This window comes from Diospyros lotus, chromosome 1, assembly GCF_014633365.1.
Source record: "Diospyros lotus cultivar Yz01 chromosome 1, ASM1463336v1, whole genome shotgun sequence".
NCBI lineage: Eukaryota > Viridiplantae > Streptophyta > Magnoliopsida > Ericales > Ebenaceae > Diospyros > Diospyros lotus.
The window spans coordinates 38,673,376-38,691,876 of record NC_068338.1 but is presented as its reverse complement, the minus strand read 5'-3'; the positions used below and the strand labels follow the sequence as shown (position 1 = coordinate 38,691,876).

The 18,501-nt window shown below is 37.3% G+C and overlaps 3 protein-coding genes across 4 annotated transcripts in view; 1 reads left to right on the top strand and 2 right to left on the bottom strand.

Moving 5' to 3' along the window:
- Positions 1 to 3,766, bottom strand: part of LOC127795720 (flowering time control protein FY) — a 30,217-nt gene extending 26,451 nt beyond the window's left edge. The window contains exons 1-2 of the mRNA XM_052327584.1: positions 3,279 to 3,766; positions 1,797 to 1,888 (exon numbers count right to left, since the gene is read on the bottom strand). Coding sequence (XP_052183544.1) covers positions 1,797 to 1,888; positions 3,279 to 3,510 — 324 coding nt within the window. The 5' untranslated portion in view covers positions 3,511 to 3,766. The remainder of the gene's footprint in view (positions 1 to 1,796; positions 1,889 to 3,278) is intronic.
- Positions 3,767 to 4,153: 387 nt separating this feature from the next.
- On the top strand, positions 4,154 to 10,156 carry LOC127795728 (uridine 5'-monophosphate synthase). The gene is made up of 6 exons (XM_052327595.1): positions 4,154 to 5,077; positions 6,874 to 6,957; positions 8,491 to 8,573; positions 8,671 to 8,758; positions 8,852 to 9,106; positions 9,836 to 10,156. The coding sequence occupies exons 1-6, from the start codon at positions 4,280 to 4,282 to the stop codon at positions 9,962 to 9,964; spliced, it is 1,437 nt and encodes a 478-aa protein (XP_052183555.1). The 5' UTR covers positions 4,154 to 4,279; the 3' UTR covers positions 9,965 to 10,156.
- Positions 10,157 to 11,307: 1,151 nt separating this feature from the next.
- LOC127790992 (E3 ubiquitin-protein ligase DIS1) lies at positions 11,308 to 18,124 on the bottom strand. Of its 2 annotated transcripts, XM_052320733.1 has the most exons (5): positions 17,687 to 18,124; positions 17,399 to 17,477; positions 15,298 to 15,529; positions 12,218 to 12,604; positions 11,308 to 11,944 (listed from the first exon to the last, which is right to left on the bottom strand). In XM_052320733.1, the coding sequence occupies exons 3-5, from the start codon at positions 15,508 to 15,510 to the stop codon at positions 11,624 to 11,626; spliced, it is 921 nt and encodes a 306-aa protein (XP_052176693.1). In that variant the 5' UTR covers positions 15,511 to 15,529; positions 17,399 to 17,477; positions 17,687 to 18,124; the 3' UTR covers positions 11,308 to 11,623. The 2 variants fall into 2 exon arrangements, with proteins under 2 accessions (XP_052176693.1, XP_052176689.1); XM_052320729.1 differs by lacking the exon at positions 17,399 to 17,477 and having other exon boundaries at positions 17,687 to 18,122.
- Between the last annotated feature and the right edge of the window lie 377 nt (positions 18,125 to 18,501).

Sequence of the window (18,501 nt, the reverse complement as noted above, 5' to 3'; positions counted from 1 at the left end):
AGTAGGGGAGGATATGACCTTAAGGAACCAGATACTGCAATCATTACAGAGCTCCCCATTCAGGACACTCCGGTATATAGAAAACCTACCGGAGAGTACGCCAGACATTCTACTGGCCACAACTCAAGAAGTTTGTGATTGATTTTGTGGTGAATTGTGATGTGTGCAAAAGGTGCAAACACGAGACCATAGCTCAACCAGGTCTACTACAACTACTGCTAGTACTGGAAGGGGCTTGGTCCAATATAACCATAGATTTTGTTGAAGGGTTACCCAGATCGAAAGAAAGGGACTGCATCATTGTAATCGTGGACCGGTTTACTAAATTCAGCCATTTCATAGGCTTATCCCACCCCTTCACTGCTCAGGAGGTGGCAAGAGTCTTCTTGGACAACATAGTAAAGATGCATGGGGTGCCTCAGTCTATAGTATCGGACAGGGACAAGGTCTTTACTAGTGCATTCTGGCAAGAACTACTTAAATCCCTAGGCACTAAGCTACATATGTCTACTGCCTATCACCCCCAATCGGATGGCCAATCAGAAAGGGTGAATCAGTGTTTGGAATCCTACCTGAGGTGCTTATGTTTCATGCAGCCAAAAGGATGGCACAAGTGGTTATCGGTAGCCCAATGGTGGTACAACTCGTGCCACCATAGCTCCATAAATATGAGTCCATTCAAGGCTTTGTATGGGTACAAACCTGTACTATTGCTGGCAATAAGGGATCCACCAACAGTGACTGAAGTTGGGGCATACATGTAGCAGAGGTAAGAGGTAGTGAGACTCTTGAAGGCTGAACTAACAAATGCAAGGAACAGAATGAAACAAATGGCTGACCAGAGAAGGAGTGAGAGAACATTTTTAGAAAGAGAGAAAGTCTATCTCAAACTTAATCCCCAATAGCTCAAAAATATCACCAAGCAGCCAGTGTCTAAACTGAGTCCTAAATTCTTTGATCCCTACCTAGTGCTGGCAAAAGTGGGACCGGTGGCCTACAAATTGCAACTACTTGAAGGATGTCAGTTATACCCGGTCTTCCGCGTATCCTTACTCAAGAAAGGAGTGGGCTCGTTGCAAGTCAGTCACACACTCCCCGGAAGGACCAATGAAGAAGTAGGACCCAACATCCCTACTACCATCCTAGACAGGAGAGTCATTTACAGACATGGGGTGCCAATTATTCAAGTATTAGTCAAATGATCTTCACATCAGTCAGAGATTTGGGAGAACCTACCTAATCTCCCGGAGCAGTTTCCAAATCCGACCAGCTTGCTACACATTTCTTGAGGACAAGAAATGATTGATGGAGGGGGTAGTTGTCATGTACTGAGATGTTGGGGGTAGTACCTAGCGGTATGAAGAATGCGTAATTAGGTAAATAGAAGTAGAGTTTCAATATTTAGTATTTAGCATAGCTGGAGGAATGTTCCAGCATGCTATAGCCTAGTTGAAAGCGCACATGGCTCAGGCCAATCGCTTTTGGCCCCCAAGTTGTTGGATCAGTATAAATAATTGATCCAGGCACTAAAACAAGTATGTTGAATGAAATTGGAAATGAGTTTCCCTCCAATTCTCTCTAAACTCTCTCTCTAAATTCCCTCTCTGAACTAATCTCTCCTCTCCCTAAAATCTCCCTATCCTCCCTTGATTTCCATTCTCGATCCCTCGAGAATTCCATTGTCAGATTCGTGATCTGACAATTTTATGCCTAGACAACAGCACTCACTGTATCATAATTTAAAGCAAAACATTTCCAAGAAGATATCAAAGACATTTTTCCATGTAGTATCTCACCTGCATGTACCGCACAACAGTGCTAGTATAATCAACAGCTCTCCTTTGACCAATTTTTCTTATTCTTTTTGCACCATAACTGTCACCATGAACTGCAAATAGAATAAAATCAATGACAAACTTGCAATATGATAAAAGGCATGCATAACTTGTAGCATGTGGAAAGTACACGCCATTTTCCATTTCCCCCCCGAATATCAATCTATCAGAGAATAACTCAAAATTATGCTCGTAATCACAACACAACCAAAAAAGTGCTCTAGCTTAGTTCATGCCTGGATTGAAGAACTAAAGCCTTTGAGTTTGAAGAAACTCAGGATAACGTATCAAAAATTAACAATATAGAAAATAAAACAATATTAATTTCATTAAGCAATTCTAGTAGTGCCTATACATTTGGAGTGCCAATGCCTTTAATGTTAGGTAGAACTCCACGAAATGTATCAAAAAGATAATCTTAAAGATAAAGCATAAGATTCAAAAAATTACATAATTTCATTTTCATTCACAATATCACTTGTGCAATAGAACTGCTTTGCAAGATCAAAAGCTTACAATGTTGTTCCCTTTCTAATTATCCAACTATACCAAAAGAGAATTTGGTTTATGCCTTATCCTTGGATGCAGAAATAAGAAACAAGTAAGAATAAAATCAATGAAGCACGTAGCCTCAGGCAAGGGAAACAGAATAAGAAGATACAGCTATGGTAACACAGCAAATCCTCAGCAAGAAGGAGATGGACAAGGCAAGGGCAAAACGATCTTCTACTGTTTATTTCATGATAAGAACATGCAATAGAAATTTATTTTGTGGTACTTGTATTAAAAATTGGTAACATGGTTAAATATAACATGCTCCTAATCTCGTGCTGGTTGTATTTCCGCTATTTTATTTTTCCTCCCATGTGTAGTAGTTGCATTTTCATGGCACTATTATCATCAGTATTACTAGGTTATTACTTATTATTAAAAAGAAAAAAGAAAACCAGTATCACTATTGTCCAATCAGAAATTGACTCCACACCTTACATTATAGTAATTCTGTTTTTCAATAAGAACCTTAGATTATGCTAGTCAAGCTAATGCAGTACACCAATTAACTCTATTAAGTCTGTCTATCAAGAAACGACTAATAAGAAATCTTGATCCTAGTCAAAAGGCCGATAAAGGGATTAAGTTGCACGTATAAGGCTAAAGCAAATTCCAATATTCCAAAAATGTATCTGTTGCTGCTTCCTGCTTCTGCATTCTGCTACTAATATTTTACTGATAGGTTGGTTCTATTTGGTCTGAGCGGCGAGGTCTAATATCAACCGGCTATTTAGTCGTGATGGGGATTTGGTACTAGAAAATTAAGGCCATTCATTCAAGTCCTTTTAGATAAAAGTGGTTATGGATGTTTGCCTGAGAAAGGAGAGGGCAAAGCAACAAATAAATAAATGATAAGAGGATCCAGACAATTAGGTTCTATGCTAGTCTTACCATCGTACGGAGGATGAGGAGCAGGAGGGTGGTGGTGCTGCTGGTGGAAATCTGGTGGACCGCCCATGTTAGTCGATGAAGCAGATGGCTGCCGCATCATTGGCGGCGGAGGCAGTGGCGGACCCCTCGGAAACTCGCCGACTTGCGGAATGTGCTGTTGCTGCTGCGGTGGTTGCATCGGTGGTGGTTGGTGGTGGTGCTGTTGTTGTTGCTGAGGATCACCGTACATCATCGTTGCGGACGGAGGCCCGTAGACGGCGAGAGAGAGGGGAGGGAGAGAAGAGAGGAGGAAGAAGACGAGTTGGGAAACGTATAAATCTGAGCAGTAAATTCTTTTAGTATTAGGGCTTTGGATTGGGGGTTGTCTGGGACGGGACGAGGAGGAGGGGGTACTTCGTTCGTTGCTCGTTTTATAAACCCTAACCCCACGCTCTCTCCAATGATCCAACAATCCTACTACTGTCACAACCACAAAGACGAACAGCGCTTTCAGAAAATAAATATATATTATTGTCAGAAGAACTATGATAAGCGTTTTTTAACGGTTCCACGCACGAAGGAATTAAACGAAATGAATTAAAATTTATGATCTTCTTCACATTCAATTCAGTTTAATAAGTTTTGAAGGAATTAAACTGTTTGATTAATTTAAATTTAAATTATTATTATTTATAATAACAAATGCGATGATCCCTCTAACCAAAGAATTTTCATCATACAAATAATTGTAAAATTATATGATAAAAAGGATCGTTATAATATTTTAGTTATTTTTTAAAAAAAGAATTATCAAAATTATTATAATAAAACATTAACTATTTTAATTCCTTAACTAAAATAATAATACTATTTTTGTGTTGGTATTTCTAAACACACACAGCCACGGGGAGCAACTGAGACTCAGACTGAAGACTGTAAATTGACGAAGAAGACGACACATTCTATTCATCGTTCCACTCAATCTTATAATAAATCACGCTGCCTCTGAGAGAGAGAGAGAGATGGCGTCTGTGACAACGGAATCGTTGATTCTGCAGCTGCACGACATCTCGGCGGTGAAGTTCGGCAACTTCAAGCTCAAGTCCGGCATATCGTCGCCAATCTACATCGACCTTCGCCTCATAGTTTCCTACCCCAATCTCCTCCGCCAAATCTCCCAAACCCTAATCTCTACACTCCCTCCGGCCGCCGCCTACGACCTCGTCTGCGGCGTGCCCTACACCGCTCTCCCCATTGCCACTTGTATCTCCACCGCCTCCGGCGTCCCCATGCTCATGCGCCGCAAGGAAATCAAGGAATACGGCACCGCCAAGGCCATCGAGGGTTGTTTTCAGCAATCTCAGATTTGTCTCATCATCGAGGACCTCGTGACCAGCGGCGCGTCCGTTCTCGAGACCGCCGCGCCGCTCCGTGCGGCGGGGTTGAGGGTCACCGACGCCGTCGTCATGATCGATCGCGAGCAGGGCGGCAGGGAGAATCTTGCCGAGAACGGCATTACGCTGCATTCGATTGTCAAGTTGACTGATATGGTGAGGATTTTGAAGGCCAAGGGCAGGGTCTCCGACGAGGTGGAGGCAATGGTCTTGAAGTTTTTGGAGGAGAATCGGAAGGTATCCGTGCCGGCACCGCAGCCGGCCTTGCCGGTGGCTCGGGTTCGGATTCCGTACGGGGAGAGAGCGAAGATGGCGAAGAATCCCACTGGGAAGAGGCTGTTTGAGGTCATGGTGAAGAAGGAGAGCAACTTGTGCTTGGCTGCTGATGTTGCCACTGCTTCTGAACTGCTCGATATCGCCGACAAGGTGAGCCAACCAACAGACAACCCTACTTTCTTTCGTTCTTTCTTTTTCTTTTTTTACCGTTTCCATTTTTTTTATCAGGGAAATATAACAAGAAATGCATTTTTTTCATTTTTCGATTTCAAGAAAATGCTATTACAACTATCTCAGCGTGATGTATTACCTCTCTTTGCCAAGGGACTAGTCGCCGTTGGCGTACAATATACAAGACCCTGCTTTTTTTCTCGAGAAAATATGGAAAATATTTAATTTTGTATTTGGTAGGTCCAACTTGCTCGTATTGAGCCTCACAAAGTGCACCTATGGGGCACCATATTTTATAGCAGTCTTGATGAGACTCACTTCGTGTTCTATAAAGAGAGAAATTATGGCGGGGTTTGGTACGCTGATATAAAACCTCTTTCTCATTCACAAAGGTAAAGTAGGTCTTGGTTGATGATTATAATGATTCTCTAATCCTATGACTTCTTTTCCTGATATGTTTAGACAACTAGAATTCTTATGTGATTTAATTTAGCCATGTCATTTACTTGGACTCCTATTACAGTATTAAATTCGAATCACAACATTAGGTCTTGTTATTGCCTAGTGGAGATTTTGAATGTTTTAACAATCGCTGCATATTGAAAGAGAACTGATACACATTTAAATAATTGGAATAGTGGTAGAACTAAAGTAGGTTAATTTGTTTTCTACCTAGAAGAAGTCAAGAAACAGAAGTTAAAATAAGTGTTCTTAAAATAGAAAACCCCATGGTGTGGCCGCAGTCTTCCTTTCCACAATAACCCAATATGACTATGTAGCAGGATGCTTTTATGAAATCTTGTTTAGGATATGATACTGTTAGACATGGACTGCGATATTGGAAGTTATCATTTCTAGGGAAAAAGAGCAAATTTAAGTGGGGAAAAAAAATCAATTATAATTACAACATTATACTTAAACTGAAAGCTTACTGGGGAATGGAGGATTTTATCCAGTTAATTAATCGAAAACAGCTCACCAAATCAATCATTCGAGGAAAATTAACAGTTGATTGCTATATGATTTAAAGAACAAAAAAGCAGAATACTCTTAAGATATTTAGCTCTCTAGAATCTAGAGTGACATTTGTTTTTAGGTGGGTGTTGGTCGTTAGATGATTACTTTTTTCTTTTCTTTTTTTCTTTTAAATCAGCAGTGAGATTTGAAGGAACTTTGTCTTTTGATTACTCATATGGTTCAGGTGTGGGCGCTGTGATTACATCAAATTGGATAAGCCCCAGATTGTTTGGTACAATATTGCTTTTAGAGAAGTCTTAATGGTTGGGAGGTCAAGAATTTTATTGAGTTGCTAGGCCTCTTGTATTCATTACCTCTCTGGCTTGAAAATGAATCATAAAAAATACAACATTTCAACACAAAAACAGATAAATTCACAGGTAAAAAAAAAAAAAAAATCATCACGTTTGGTACATGTTTGATGATGATTGGCACGGATTTTTGATTGTACAAGTCTTATAGGTTTAACTTGAAGAAAAGGCTTCCCCCCTTGTTATACTTGGTATTATAGATGTTATGTATGGACCCTTTTTTGTCTTCTTTGTTTTATATATGGATGATACCCGTTTATTTCCTTTAAATACATTCTTAGGTGCCAAAATTGAAACAAACATGGATTTGAGACATTTCTTTATTTGTACATGCGCAAGAGAAAGGGATAGAGGTATATCAGCTTTGCACATATCCAATGGTTTCTTTTCCATCTTTTTCTTTTCTCTTCTCTGATTTTGTGCTTATGCTGGTTTGGATATTCACAGGTTGGACCAGAGATCTGCTTATTGAAAACCCATGTGGATATATTGCCTGATTTTACTCCAGAGTTTGGCTCCAAACTTCGCTCAGTAAGTTGCTGAACTTGTATACTTCCCAGATCTCTTGGAGGTTTCTGTTTTAAATAAATTCATTTGGAAGATATATGAAAGCCTTTAATCTTTTATCATTTTGATTGTTAGGCATGATGAGGTTGGTACTGTAATATATATATGTAATGTAATTTTTTACTGTTTGATGATGATATGTTTTTCATATTTATTCATTGGATCTGGGGCCTATGTAAACTAAATATTTTATTGTTCTGTAAATTTATTTTGACGTTTTGCATCTCATAGGTCTTGTTAGATCTAGTCACAAACATCATCATGGGTGGTGATTCACGCTGTGAAACATGAAAACTATCTACATACAATCAAACATGATGACATCCATTTTGTTCATGACTCATGTTATTTGGCACTGGATTGTGACTGTCTGAAACTAGCCCAGATAAAAAACTTAATATAGGAGAGAATGGTTATTTTTTTTGTTCATTTGTTACTTGGAAATTTTACAATGCTTTTCATTCTATCAATTATTATTTATTTCCAACAAGTACTAGTTATGGCAAAGGGCTATTTACCATGAAGATAAAGAATGAACTTCTTAAATTAAGAATTCTGAACCTAGCTTCAGAGACAAAAAGATTCAAGATCCCTTGCATGGAAGAATAGCATGTGCCCCAGTTTCATTCTAGTTTGACATCAGTCCTGCCTTCACACAGTGAAATTTGTTATAATTGATTATGATTTTAATAGCTGTCTAATCAATGGAGGACGCCAATTGGAGTTGCTTAACGTTAGTTTTTGTATTATCTCATAAAGTTCCAACAAGGCTTTCAACTCAAAATGCTCCATAATCTCCAGTCCATGTCTGCATAGTCATTTTTCTGGGTCCATGCTCATAAGGATGTGCTGTTTGAAACTGCTTCCTTCTTTACGAACTCCATTGTAATTGTGTTTCATATTTTCTTTTTCAGCACATTCTGCTCTTTCAGTCCTACCTTCCATAATATATCTCTCCACCACCTCCTCTTTGCATTTTAATCCTTCTCTTGTATGTGTTCCTATGTCCAAAATTCCACATGATTAACCTTGCAAGGTTGGAGCACACAGCACAGAAGATGCTGAAGATGGCTTTCTTTGATGGAATGCAACACCTTTATTTATTCTAATAGCCTACTTAAATCCTCATTGCCCTGAATTGAAGTTTGAACTTCCAGCTTCTCAAACTGCAAAATGACCTCCTCATGGCTGACTTAAATTATTAGAACTTGCCCAAAAGTTCTTTCTCTTGCAAGGTCCTTACTCCCAACTAATTTTTGCAGCAGCCTCACTTAATAAAGATTTCTCTGATGTTTTCCCCGCTTTACTGACTCTGATAAAACTCTTTTCTATTTTTTGTTTTTGCCCCCCAGGGTCCACATGAAAAGATTATGAAATTGTAGTTGTTTGAGGAGATAACTTAATGATAGTGATATTTTTAAGCTACCCTCTTTTTGTTGCATCACTATAGACCCTTATACCTGATCCCCATATAAGTTTTTTCTTTTTCTATTGAAGATCGCAGATAAACACAACTTCTTAATATTTGAGGATAGGAAGTTCGCTGATATTGGAAACACAGTTACAATGCAATATGCAGGGTTAGTCTTTTGCTTTTCTTACTGTTCTTTATGTTTAGGAACATTCACTCCTTGCTTTCCTGATCTTGACTGATGGTTTTGGCTATGTGATTTGCAGTGGAATCTTCCGTATATTGGATTGGGCTGATATAGTTAATGCTCACATTATCTCAGGCCCTGGAATAGTGGATGGTTTGAAATTGAAGGTTCACGCTACTAGTTTGACTTGATTCCAAATGATCATACCAATATCCAAAATTGAATTCTCTCTAATATTTTGAACACTTGATTGTACTTAGGGTTTACCTCATGGTAGAGGCCTCCTGCTACTTGCTGAAATGAGTTCAGCTGGTAACCTTGCGAAGGGAGATTACACAGCTGCTGCAGTGAAAATAGCCGAGGATCATTCTGATTTCATCATCGGTTTCATCTCTGTTAACCCAGCATCATGGCCGGGAGGACCAGGAAATCCATTGTTCATTCATGCAACTCCTGGTGTTCAAATGGTGAAAGGTGGGGATGACCTGGGCCAGCAATATAACACCCCATATTCTGTAAGTTCAGCTCATGTTAGCTGAGTTGTTTTTGGTGGATTCATATGCATTCTTCTAATATGATAGTTCTGACTTCTGAGTTCACTTCTCATTTTAGCCCCATTTGCCCATTAATTTATTTTATTTTATTTTATTTTTGTCTCCTTGTGAACATTTGGTGGAGATTTTAGAGAAAACTTTCAACTTAACATGAGGCAAATTGGCTCGCTAAGGGTAAAGTTGAAGTTAGTCGGCCTTGACTCTTGCGTTGGGCATGACAGATAAAGGAATGGGCATCTTTTTTTTTTTTTTTTTTTTATGGAAAACCTACGGGAAATGAGTAGTACTGGTAACTATATTTTATTTACCTTAAAAAAAATATAGCCATACGAAGGTTATTGGTGAACTAGATGTTACACCACCTATTGGTCAAAGCTTTGATTGTTGCTGTTTATTCTTGGCACGGCATGTGCAGTGTTCTTACGAGTAAATAACAGTGGGTAGGTTGGGGGGGTGTTTATCTCCATCCATCTCCGCAATGGAGTTCCGGCTAGGCTACTGTATAGTCTGTATTTGCTAAGGTGTATCCAGAAGGAACTGCATTAAAGGAAATAACATGAGCTAGGACTGAACTAACCATTTACTGAATGAATTGATATGTAGAACAGGTTATAGATGCAGTGGGCCTTGTCAATGATTTCCATTAATTATGTGTTGTTTGTGATTGCATCGTTATAAATACTGTTTCAGGTCATATCTGAAAGAGGCAGTGACATCATAATCGTGGGTCGTGGAATTATAAAGGCAGCAAGCCCTGCAGAGACAGCTCGCGAATATCGGCTCCAAGGATGGGATGCATACTTGGTCAATTGCAAATGAGACTTCAAATTCAATGTGCTAGGTCCTTTCCCCAAGTCTGGTTGTTATACTGGCTAGATTTGCACAAGATATGGATGGGTTTTCTGATGAATTTATAATAATGCATGATCGAGCACATCGTTTTGGATACTGATTAGAAAAATTGAGTTTTTGATTCCAAGCTTTATTGAACTTAAATATATTTAATTTCCACGCGGTTTTTAGTATAGTAAGCAATAAGCCATTCGCAGATTTCTTGTGTGGTTCCTGGAAAATTAGCTCCTCGTGTGGGCTACCATAAGCAAATGCATCATAGCATGGAGTTCTGGAGGGACTCGGAGCTTGTTTGGTCATTTGCTTGCAATTTGAACATTACAAGCAGTAATTAATGTAAGCAAAAAAAAAAAACCTCAGATGGACTCGTTTAAAGGTCAAATTTCATACGGTTTCCTCTCTTGGGGGAAGTTGGTATTATTATTTTTTCTGTTGACGAGTGATACCAATCCTATCCTAGTTTCTTTCATTTTCTTTTCATACCATTTTCTGTTGGTGTTATCTTTTCTTTTCTTTTCTTTTCTTCTTCTAAATGGAACTTTACCAGCAATTGGGGGGGGGGGGGGGGGGGGGCGGGCGCTGTTTTATTACTTTGGTCTTGGAGTTTGTTATTGTTTTCGGAGTGTAGGGCCGTGGCTACTGCATTTATGTTATTAAAAGATGATTCTCATTTCTTTTTCTCTTGTTTTATCTTAATTGATTAGTACGCTAGAATAGATTACCAGATTCTTTCTTCTTAAAGTGTATACTAAATTAATGACAAGCTTGCTTGCTAGCTAGGTTTATCAACTTTCAACAATACGATGTAGCATAAAAGGGATTGATTTTGGTTTCATACGGTTAGGTTTCAGCCCGAGCTAGAAGGGGGAGAGTTGTTTGAAGGACTGTCCATGTCCTCAAAGGGAACCAACCATTCTCGATTTTATTTAAATCTTTTTGGCAGTTTCCTGACATGCTTTATTAGGCCTCTCTTCTGATTATCTATTCCGATATAAAAAAGAAAGAGAGTCATTTGGGTGTGGTGTTACTAAGTTTTATCAGGTTATACAACAAACTGCAATCGTCAAGCAGCTGGAGATTATTTATATTTGACATCTGTCTAGAAATAAATAAATCAACCCAAAATGCATGCCACAAACGTCCTCAAAAATCAAATCCAAATGCAGACAATCGTGTTAGCGTATGTATCATGTATGCATGTAAGGATTTGTATATAAAGGTGTCTAGGATCCCTTTTCAATTAGTAATTGTCATGTGAATCCCCACACACACATATCAAACTGCCACACACACACACGCACAGAGCCATATGTTCCAATCTCCACCATGGAATTATAGTAAATACTGCAAGTAAACTGATCACATAATTTTCCTCTCTTCTACGAACTACATAGCTCATGCATGGAAACAAAACAGAGGGAAAGGCCACCATAGGATAAACATATATCCCTGTCATTGCAGAACCCAGCTATCTTCCCCACTCATGTAAAGCATGGACAAGCAAAGAGAGTTTGCCTCCAAAACCCCACAAAATACATGATGACCAGAGCTGACCTAGACTGCTAAAAGGAATCACCGTACTTAACGGTTTGGTTGAATAGAAGAAGATGAAGGATATACCCAGCATCACTGTTCTTTCCAGATTCTTCCAGTAACCCTGAGCTTCAGTTCCTTACGATCTCCTCCCGAGAAGAAGAGAGCCATGTTTCGTTGAATGATGAGACCGTCAAAACTATCACGAACCTTCCTGTGGCTGTCCCTTATGCTTCTAGGCACCCCTTGCCAGATCATCTTCCTTCCGTTCCCTCCAACTTCAAGGCTGTAGCTGTAATTCTTTGCCTCGTTATCATCACCCATGAACCGCAAGAATGCAACATAGACAGGAGCCATCCCCAGTTGGAATGCTTCAAAGTGTAAACAGAAGTACTGCCCAAAGCAACTAAAAACCTGGAATGATGAAAGATATATGTTGGTTGTCAAAGCTCGTCAAAAACCTAATGCGTAACAGTAGAGTCTGATGACATGAGAATTTAGATTTTTCTTTTTTGCTCTCAAATTCAGGAAATTGTTATACACATGATAATACTTAGCAGCCCCATACTTGTAAGTGAAGTGCGGTGACAAAATTAAGACTTTGCAACAACGAAAACAGAATTGGAAGGAACACTTGACTCAACAAGTACAAGAAACTGAGAGTTTGCAGCGAGAAGAGAGTTATACCGTCAGCATCCATGTTGCATTCTCGACCTCATGCGGATTTGATTTGACATAACGATGGTTAAAAGTACTGCCATTGTGCATGTCAACTTTGTGATCATCTTTTAGATGTGCCACCAGGTAAGGAATATCACCAATGACAGTGCACTCTGATCCAGCATAGGGGCAGTTATACGGTCTAAACACACATTGGGATTCATGTTTTAGCTTGCTGTAATATGGGTAGATGCCCATACACCCAAAGCTCTGATATTTACATGGAAGTTCAAGTGATGCAGCCACCTTCTCTAAAGCTAGACATCTGATGTTGCCAAGCTCATGCCTGCAAGTGGGGCACCGATTGTGCACCCGGGGTTTGCACCCAGAGCACAATGTATGGCCATTGGAACACTGCAATCAAAGAGGAAAAGCAAAAAAGAATGAGCAAATCTAAATGCACATATTTATATTTATTATATCAAATATAATAGCAGGTCTTTGCTGGCTTCCTGTGAGATATGGGATACCAATTACTTAAATTTACACTGTTTTTATGCTTAGGTTTCTATTATTTTCTACTTGCCTCTTTGTAATTCATGTAGTTATCTTTTCTAAGTACAACCATGTACTCCAACTTCTCTTATTTACAACTTTTGATGAATAGCAATAATCAGTTAATTATCTTCTCAGATAATTACTTAAGCAGGTAGTAAATTGCTTGGAAAAACTAACTAAACTCCGCAGAAGAGTCTATTAGCAAGTAGCAACTCTGCATCACTACCAAAGTTCACCCTCTAGCAAAGCAAGACTAAAAACTTGTAAAATCTGTACTAAAATCTTGACCGAAAGATGAATATGTGTGTGAAAAAACTAACAAAATCAAGAGGTGAAAAAACAAGGGATTCGAGCCATGCAAAATATATATATATATATAAGTAGCGGCCAGAACATGTGGGCAAATAAGAGACCAATCAAGGAAAAGTAAAGTGTATTTCTCCAAGCTTCTGAATAAATGCGGAAAAAAAAAAAAGAATAACAAGGTCTATGGACACATTTGCCCTAAAGAAAAGAAGCAATCCACGAGAAAGATAAAAAATTATTAAGTGGTTGAATAGATAATATTCTAATAGAAGCATGAAAATGCATGGAAGAAGAAGCTTGTATAATTTATGAAATTATTTAATGTAATCTTTAAATTGAAGAGAATGTCCAACTACTAGAGAAAGTGTCCATTCACAAGAACAAAATAGATGTTTAGATAAATATATAAATATATTTATATAAACTTGATCTCAAATATATTTTACATTTTTATTATAATTATACTTTATTATAATTCAGAAAATATATTTTTAATTCAAAAATACATTGTTAGAAATCATATATTTAATTAGTTTATATGTAATTGGTAATTAAAATATATTTCTGCAATTAAAAATATTTTTATATCAATAAAATATATTTTTTATACCAAGCAAAAAATATATATTTTTTGATTGAGAGAGAGAGAGAGAGAGATGTGGCAGCCATGCCAGTTTGCCACATCAGCAATTAACAGTAAATATAACGACAACAACAATAGTCTAAAATTGAAACCAAATAGACAGTTGAAAACCCCAATTCTTAAAATTAAGGGTTTGAGTCTAAATTGAAAACCAGGTGAAAGTTTTTTAGCACCTACTAAAGATAAAATGCATGAGATGCAGTTAAAATAATTTAGATTTGCAAGAAGACAACCAATAGATGGATATGTGTGAACAAAGGACGAAAAAAAAGATGTTTGTATCAAAAGAGACAGACAAAGACTAAAGAAACTTTAGTGAAAAACTGTTAGGCATGATATTAGATACGGCTTTACAGAAGGGGTATAATCATGAATAAAGATGATTGGCAAGCTAGACCCCACCCAATGAAATTAAGTATTGGTGACGGCATTGAATACAAGAGATAGAGAGGCCTTAAAATATGAATTCTCTCAAAGTAAAATGACATATGAAGTCTTAAATCCCACTATTTTGGCCCACCTACATGAATTCTAGTTTGCCAATCATTTCTATTATGGCCTTATCTTATAAATTCCCTCAAAGTACTACTAGATAAGTTATTGCTTATATCATTTGGCCCCATAACAGTTACTCTTAAGCATTCAATAGAGTTGAAGAATTTTCCTCTCAAAGGCAATACCACTCAAATGGTCTTCAGCACAGAGGAATCATCAACTTTTCTTAAATTCTCTGTCCTGGTAAGGACTAGCACAGAGTTGATAAGTGTTCACTCTAAATGAAAAGGCATACTCAGCCTTCAGGACAACGGGATCATCACCTTTTCTCAAATTCTCCACTCCAACCAAGATTAGCACATACAAGACACAAGCATACATGCACAAATGCAAAAGAATTCCTTCAGGTAAGGGTGAAGCAACATAATTAGGGTAATTCTACATTGTGCAGTATGCTTTGTGGAGCATTCACTGCAGGGGCGGATCCAGGCACATGGATTGGGCTGGGCTGGGCAAAATTGGGGGTGGGCTGGGCAAAATTAATAGTGGGCTACTACTAAAAAATTAAAACATTTACACTATAAATTTTAATTTTTTTGTGAGCTGCCCTGGGCTTCAGCCCAGGGCAGTTCACTACTAGATCCACCACTGATTCACTGAATCTTCCGATTCAGTGAATTTACTTTGTTGAAAACCAATCCCCAACAAATTTTCTCTATAACTCTCTAGGTAAAAAGTACAGGAAGCCTATTGACTGAGAACTAAGTAATGACCAATTTTTGAAGTAACATATTTTGAAATCAATTACGATATCTAAAGAAATAAAATTTGATTCAGACATTTGCTTCTCTTTTTCAAATTCTGTCCTTTGGCTAAACAATTGATTTAAGACTATATGATACTAAACTTTTATAAATGGAAAGCTCATGAATTTTGATGAATAATGCCAATTTAGAATGGGGGCACAGCAACTATAAGAGAAGGTACGTTACAAAAATTGGAAAGTGGAGTAAAACATCAAAAACAGAGAAACGCCCAAGTGCTAAAAGCCTAAAACATAAAAGAAAGACTGCCACTGTTCCCAATTTTATAAAAGTAAGCTAACCTGATGAATTGGAGGATACATAGCATTTAAGCATACAGGGCATTCCAATAGTTCACGAACACTGCTGGAGACAGTCAAGTTTGGTTTCACAGCAGTTTGAGCAGGATCATCCACATGCTCACCAACATCCATCATGTCTTCATCTTGAGGAGGATCAATAACTTCAGGCTTACTCCGTATGTCATCAAAATAAGCATTTCCAGTTGCCATCATTAATATGACAAATTGCACTCTACATATGCCAATAAAAAATTGAGTTACCATCAGTTTGAAGTTCTACTGAGAAAATGTAAGTCCTGTAAAATGACAACATAACACGTACAAGATCAACATTTGGGTCAGTAATAGCTAATTGGATTAGTTTATGCAAAGATCTGGCAGGCATCAGTCATGCCATGAGACCTCAAAGAACAACATATGCATAATGTTAGAACAAACAAGAATTTATACATACACTATTTCAACTGCTCCAGTAATAGAAAATTTTGTCATGCCATAAAAGAAAGTAAAGGTGAATAGAAAGAAAGCAGAGGTAAGATTGATATGGCTTGGCCATTATAATGAGTGTTGGAAAGGGATGGAGCTAAGTCAATTCACAGAAAGAGAGAGAGAGAGGGGGGGGGGGGGCGTAGGTAATGGAAAATCTAAGTCAAATAAATAAGGAGGTCTACGTGCATGTCACAATCAGCTACCAATATGTCTATTCACTCTATTCAGGGGCGGAACCACCCTTAGGTAAGTGGGTCAATTGACCCCACTGAATTTTTCTTTCCTTCATTACACGTATGTAAAATTTTTTAGGTTAATTTTAGTTTGACCCCACTGAAAAAATGGAAAATCATAATTGACCCCACTAATTAAAAAATTACAAAAAGTAATTAAAAAACATTGACATTTGGCCCTTCTGGCAAATAAAAATCAACTGTTAAATGGTGTGTTTATGAGTTTCTTGAATTACAGTAGTGTAACAATGTAATTTTAAAAAGTAAATATATACTTTGTAACTTTAATTTTGTCCATCCTAAAGACAAGTGAAGTTAATATTCTACTTTTCTCCTATCTTCACTTGCACACAACCCAATTTCCCTTTTACAAGAACTATTGTACTGGAAGAGAGACAAAGATAGAAGGACAAGGGAAATAAACAGATAGAACAAATGAAGGGAGAGTAGAGAAGAAGACAAGGAGGACGAGAGAGAAAATTTAACCTTTTATGTGATTTTTTTTCTACAATTGAGGTTTGTCAATTATTACTTAAAGTATAACTTTAGGTTATCAAAACTCATCATGGCCAGTAAACATAATATATATGTACATTTAAAATGGTATTGTAAGATTTTTTTATTATTACTTTATTTCTTTTGGTAAGTTATTATTTTATTTTGTTTAATACTTAATTTTTATTGGCCCGCTGGCCAAAAATCCTAGCCCCACCAATGCCTGCATTTAAAGTGGACGTGTTAAGGCTAGTAAGCTAATTTCTAAGAAACATCAATATGGACACGGGTGCAAACATGCATACAAAAATGAAAATGGTATATGACAATTTGAAGCAAAATACAGAAATGAATATGACATCGTATTGCAAAAATATATATATTTTAAAATTATTAGTAGTTTGTATAAACATGATAAAATGAAAGCACTAAAAATTATTGAAAGTATCACTAATCCAATATGTAGATAACATTTAATCTCTAATAAAGAGAATATATCAATATATCAAAAAAAATCATTATTTCAACATAAAAGATATTATTTAATCCATAATAGTGATTATATAAACATCACCCAGTGTACAAAAACTGTTACTATTTTTATCTCCATTTGCCAAACCAAGAACCAACTTCCCAAATAAAGACAAGCTGAATGCAGAAACATATCCTTTCTTATCTTTCTTCTTCCTTCTTTTTTTTTTTTATTTTTTGTTGTGTGAAATTCTAAATGAACTTTTGATCAAAGTATGAAAATACCAATTGTTACAATCAATTACTCTTCTGTACAAATCTTGCATTTCAGTTTTTTCATAACATGCTTCCTGTTATTAACGTGTAAATTTTACAACATTACACCATGAAGCAGCAGGAAAGCATCAACGTACCAGGAGAACTAAAAGCGCCTGTCGATTATCAGTTCTAAATATGTGCGGAAACGGTTTCGTCTCCTACAAATCAAACGCCCTAAGGAAATGCCAAAGTAAGAAAAACCCTATAACAGTAATCAGAGTAAACACCCGCATACAGATCCAGAACGCCGGTCTTCTTCGATCAACGTCAACCGGCAAAACAAAGATTGAACAAATCCATACAACACCCAAAAGACGAGGAAAGGGCAAGCGGGAAAATCAAACAGAACGAGAAGAAAGAAGTTCGTTCAATAGCTACAATACCTTCGACGACGGGGGACCGAGTCAAGACCTCATAAAACAAGGGCAAAGGCAAAAACCCTAAACAGAGAAGGTGGTGTTGCGGTCGCTCCGCCTCAACAACACGAAATTATAAGGACTGAGTCGAAGAAGTGGTTCACTCGTGGGGGTTCAGAATCATAACAGGGCAGATCGGGGCAGAAGGAATTTCAAATTAAAGCCGTTTAGAGAGAGAGAGAGAGAGAGAGAGAGAGGAGCGTCGCGTTGCGTTGGAAGAAGCAGATCCTTGCTCCTCGAGAAAATACAAAAACAAAAAGAAGGGGTCGAGATCGTAGGCCCCATCCCATGCCCGTCAACCAACCTCTTCTCCTCTTCCCCCCTCCTTTCCCAAACATTCATTTGTCAACCTGATGATGAGATTCAATTCAAACTTCAAAAACACCTCCAACATCTTCCAACTCCATGTCCTTCGTGTGCCAACAGTTAACCCACGATTTAGCCACTTTTTAAATTAAATACAAATTAATTATTAACAATATTAAATTTCACTAAACCCTAACCCTAATTATTAGCCACTTTTTAATGACAATGATCAATGATTCTTGACAACATTATATTATTAACAAACTAATAAATTCATTTAGCAAATTGATCAAATTAAAAATTCACTTTTAAGATGACAACAAATTTACAAATTTATTTATTTATTTTTATAGTTACATTAGCAAGTAGAAATATCAAAAATAATTAATTAATAGACAAGAGGGAGCAATAGTTTTAATGGTTAACATCAAATAAAAATTAATCATTTTATCCGAAAATATTCTTATTTTTTATCT

Bases quoted from the DNA above. Each gene is read 5' to 3' on its own strand.
- LOC127795728 (XM_052327595.1), top strand. From the start codon at position 4,280: ATGGCGTCTGTGACAACGGAATCGTTGATTCTGCAGCTGCACGACATC. The intron at 5,078-6,873 runs GTGAGCCAACCA...GGATATTCACAG, and splicing joins TGCTCGATATCGCCGACAAG to GTTGGACCAGAGATCTGCTT. The intron at 9,107-9,835 runs GTAAGTTCAGCT...ATACTGTTTCAG, and splicing joins AATATAACACCCCATATTCT to GTCATATCTGAAAGAGGCAG.
- LOC127790992 (XM_052320733.1), bottom strand. From the start codon at position 15,510: ATGATGGCAACTGGAAATGCTTATTTTGATGACATACGGAGTAAGCCT. The intron at 12,605-15,297 runs GTTAGCTTACTT...CTTTGATTGCAG, and splicing joins TGTATCCTCCAATTCATCAG to TGTTCCAATGGCCATACATT. The intron at 11,945-12,217 runs GTATAACTCTCT...TCATCATTCCAG, and splicing joins ATGCAACATGGATGCTGACG to GTTTTTAGTTGCTTTGGGCA.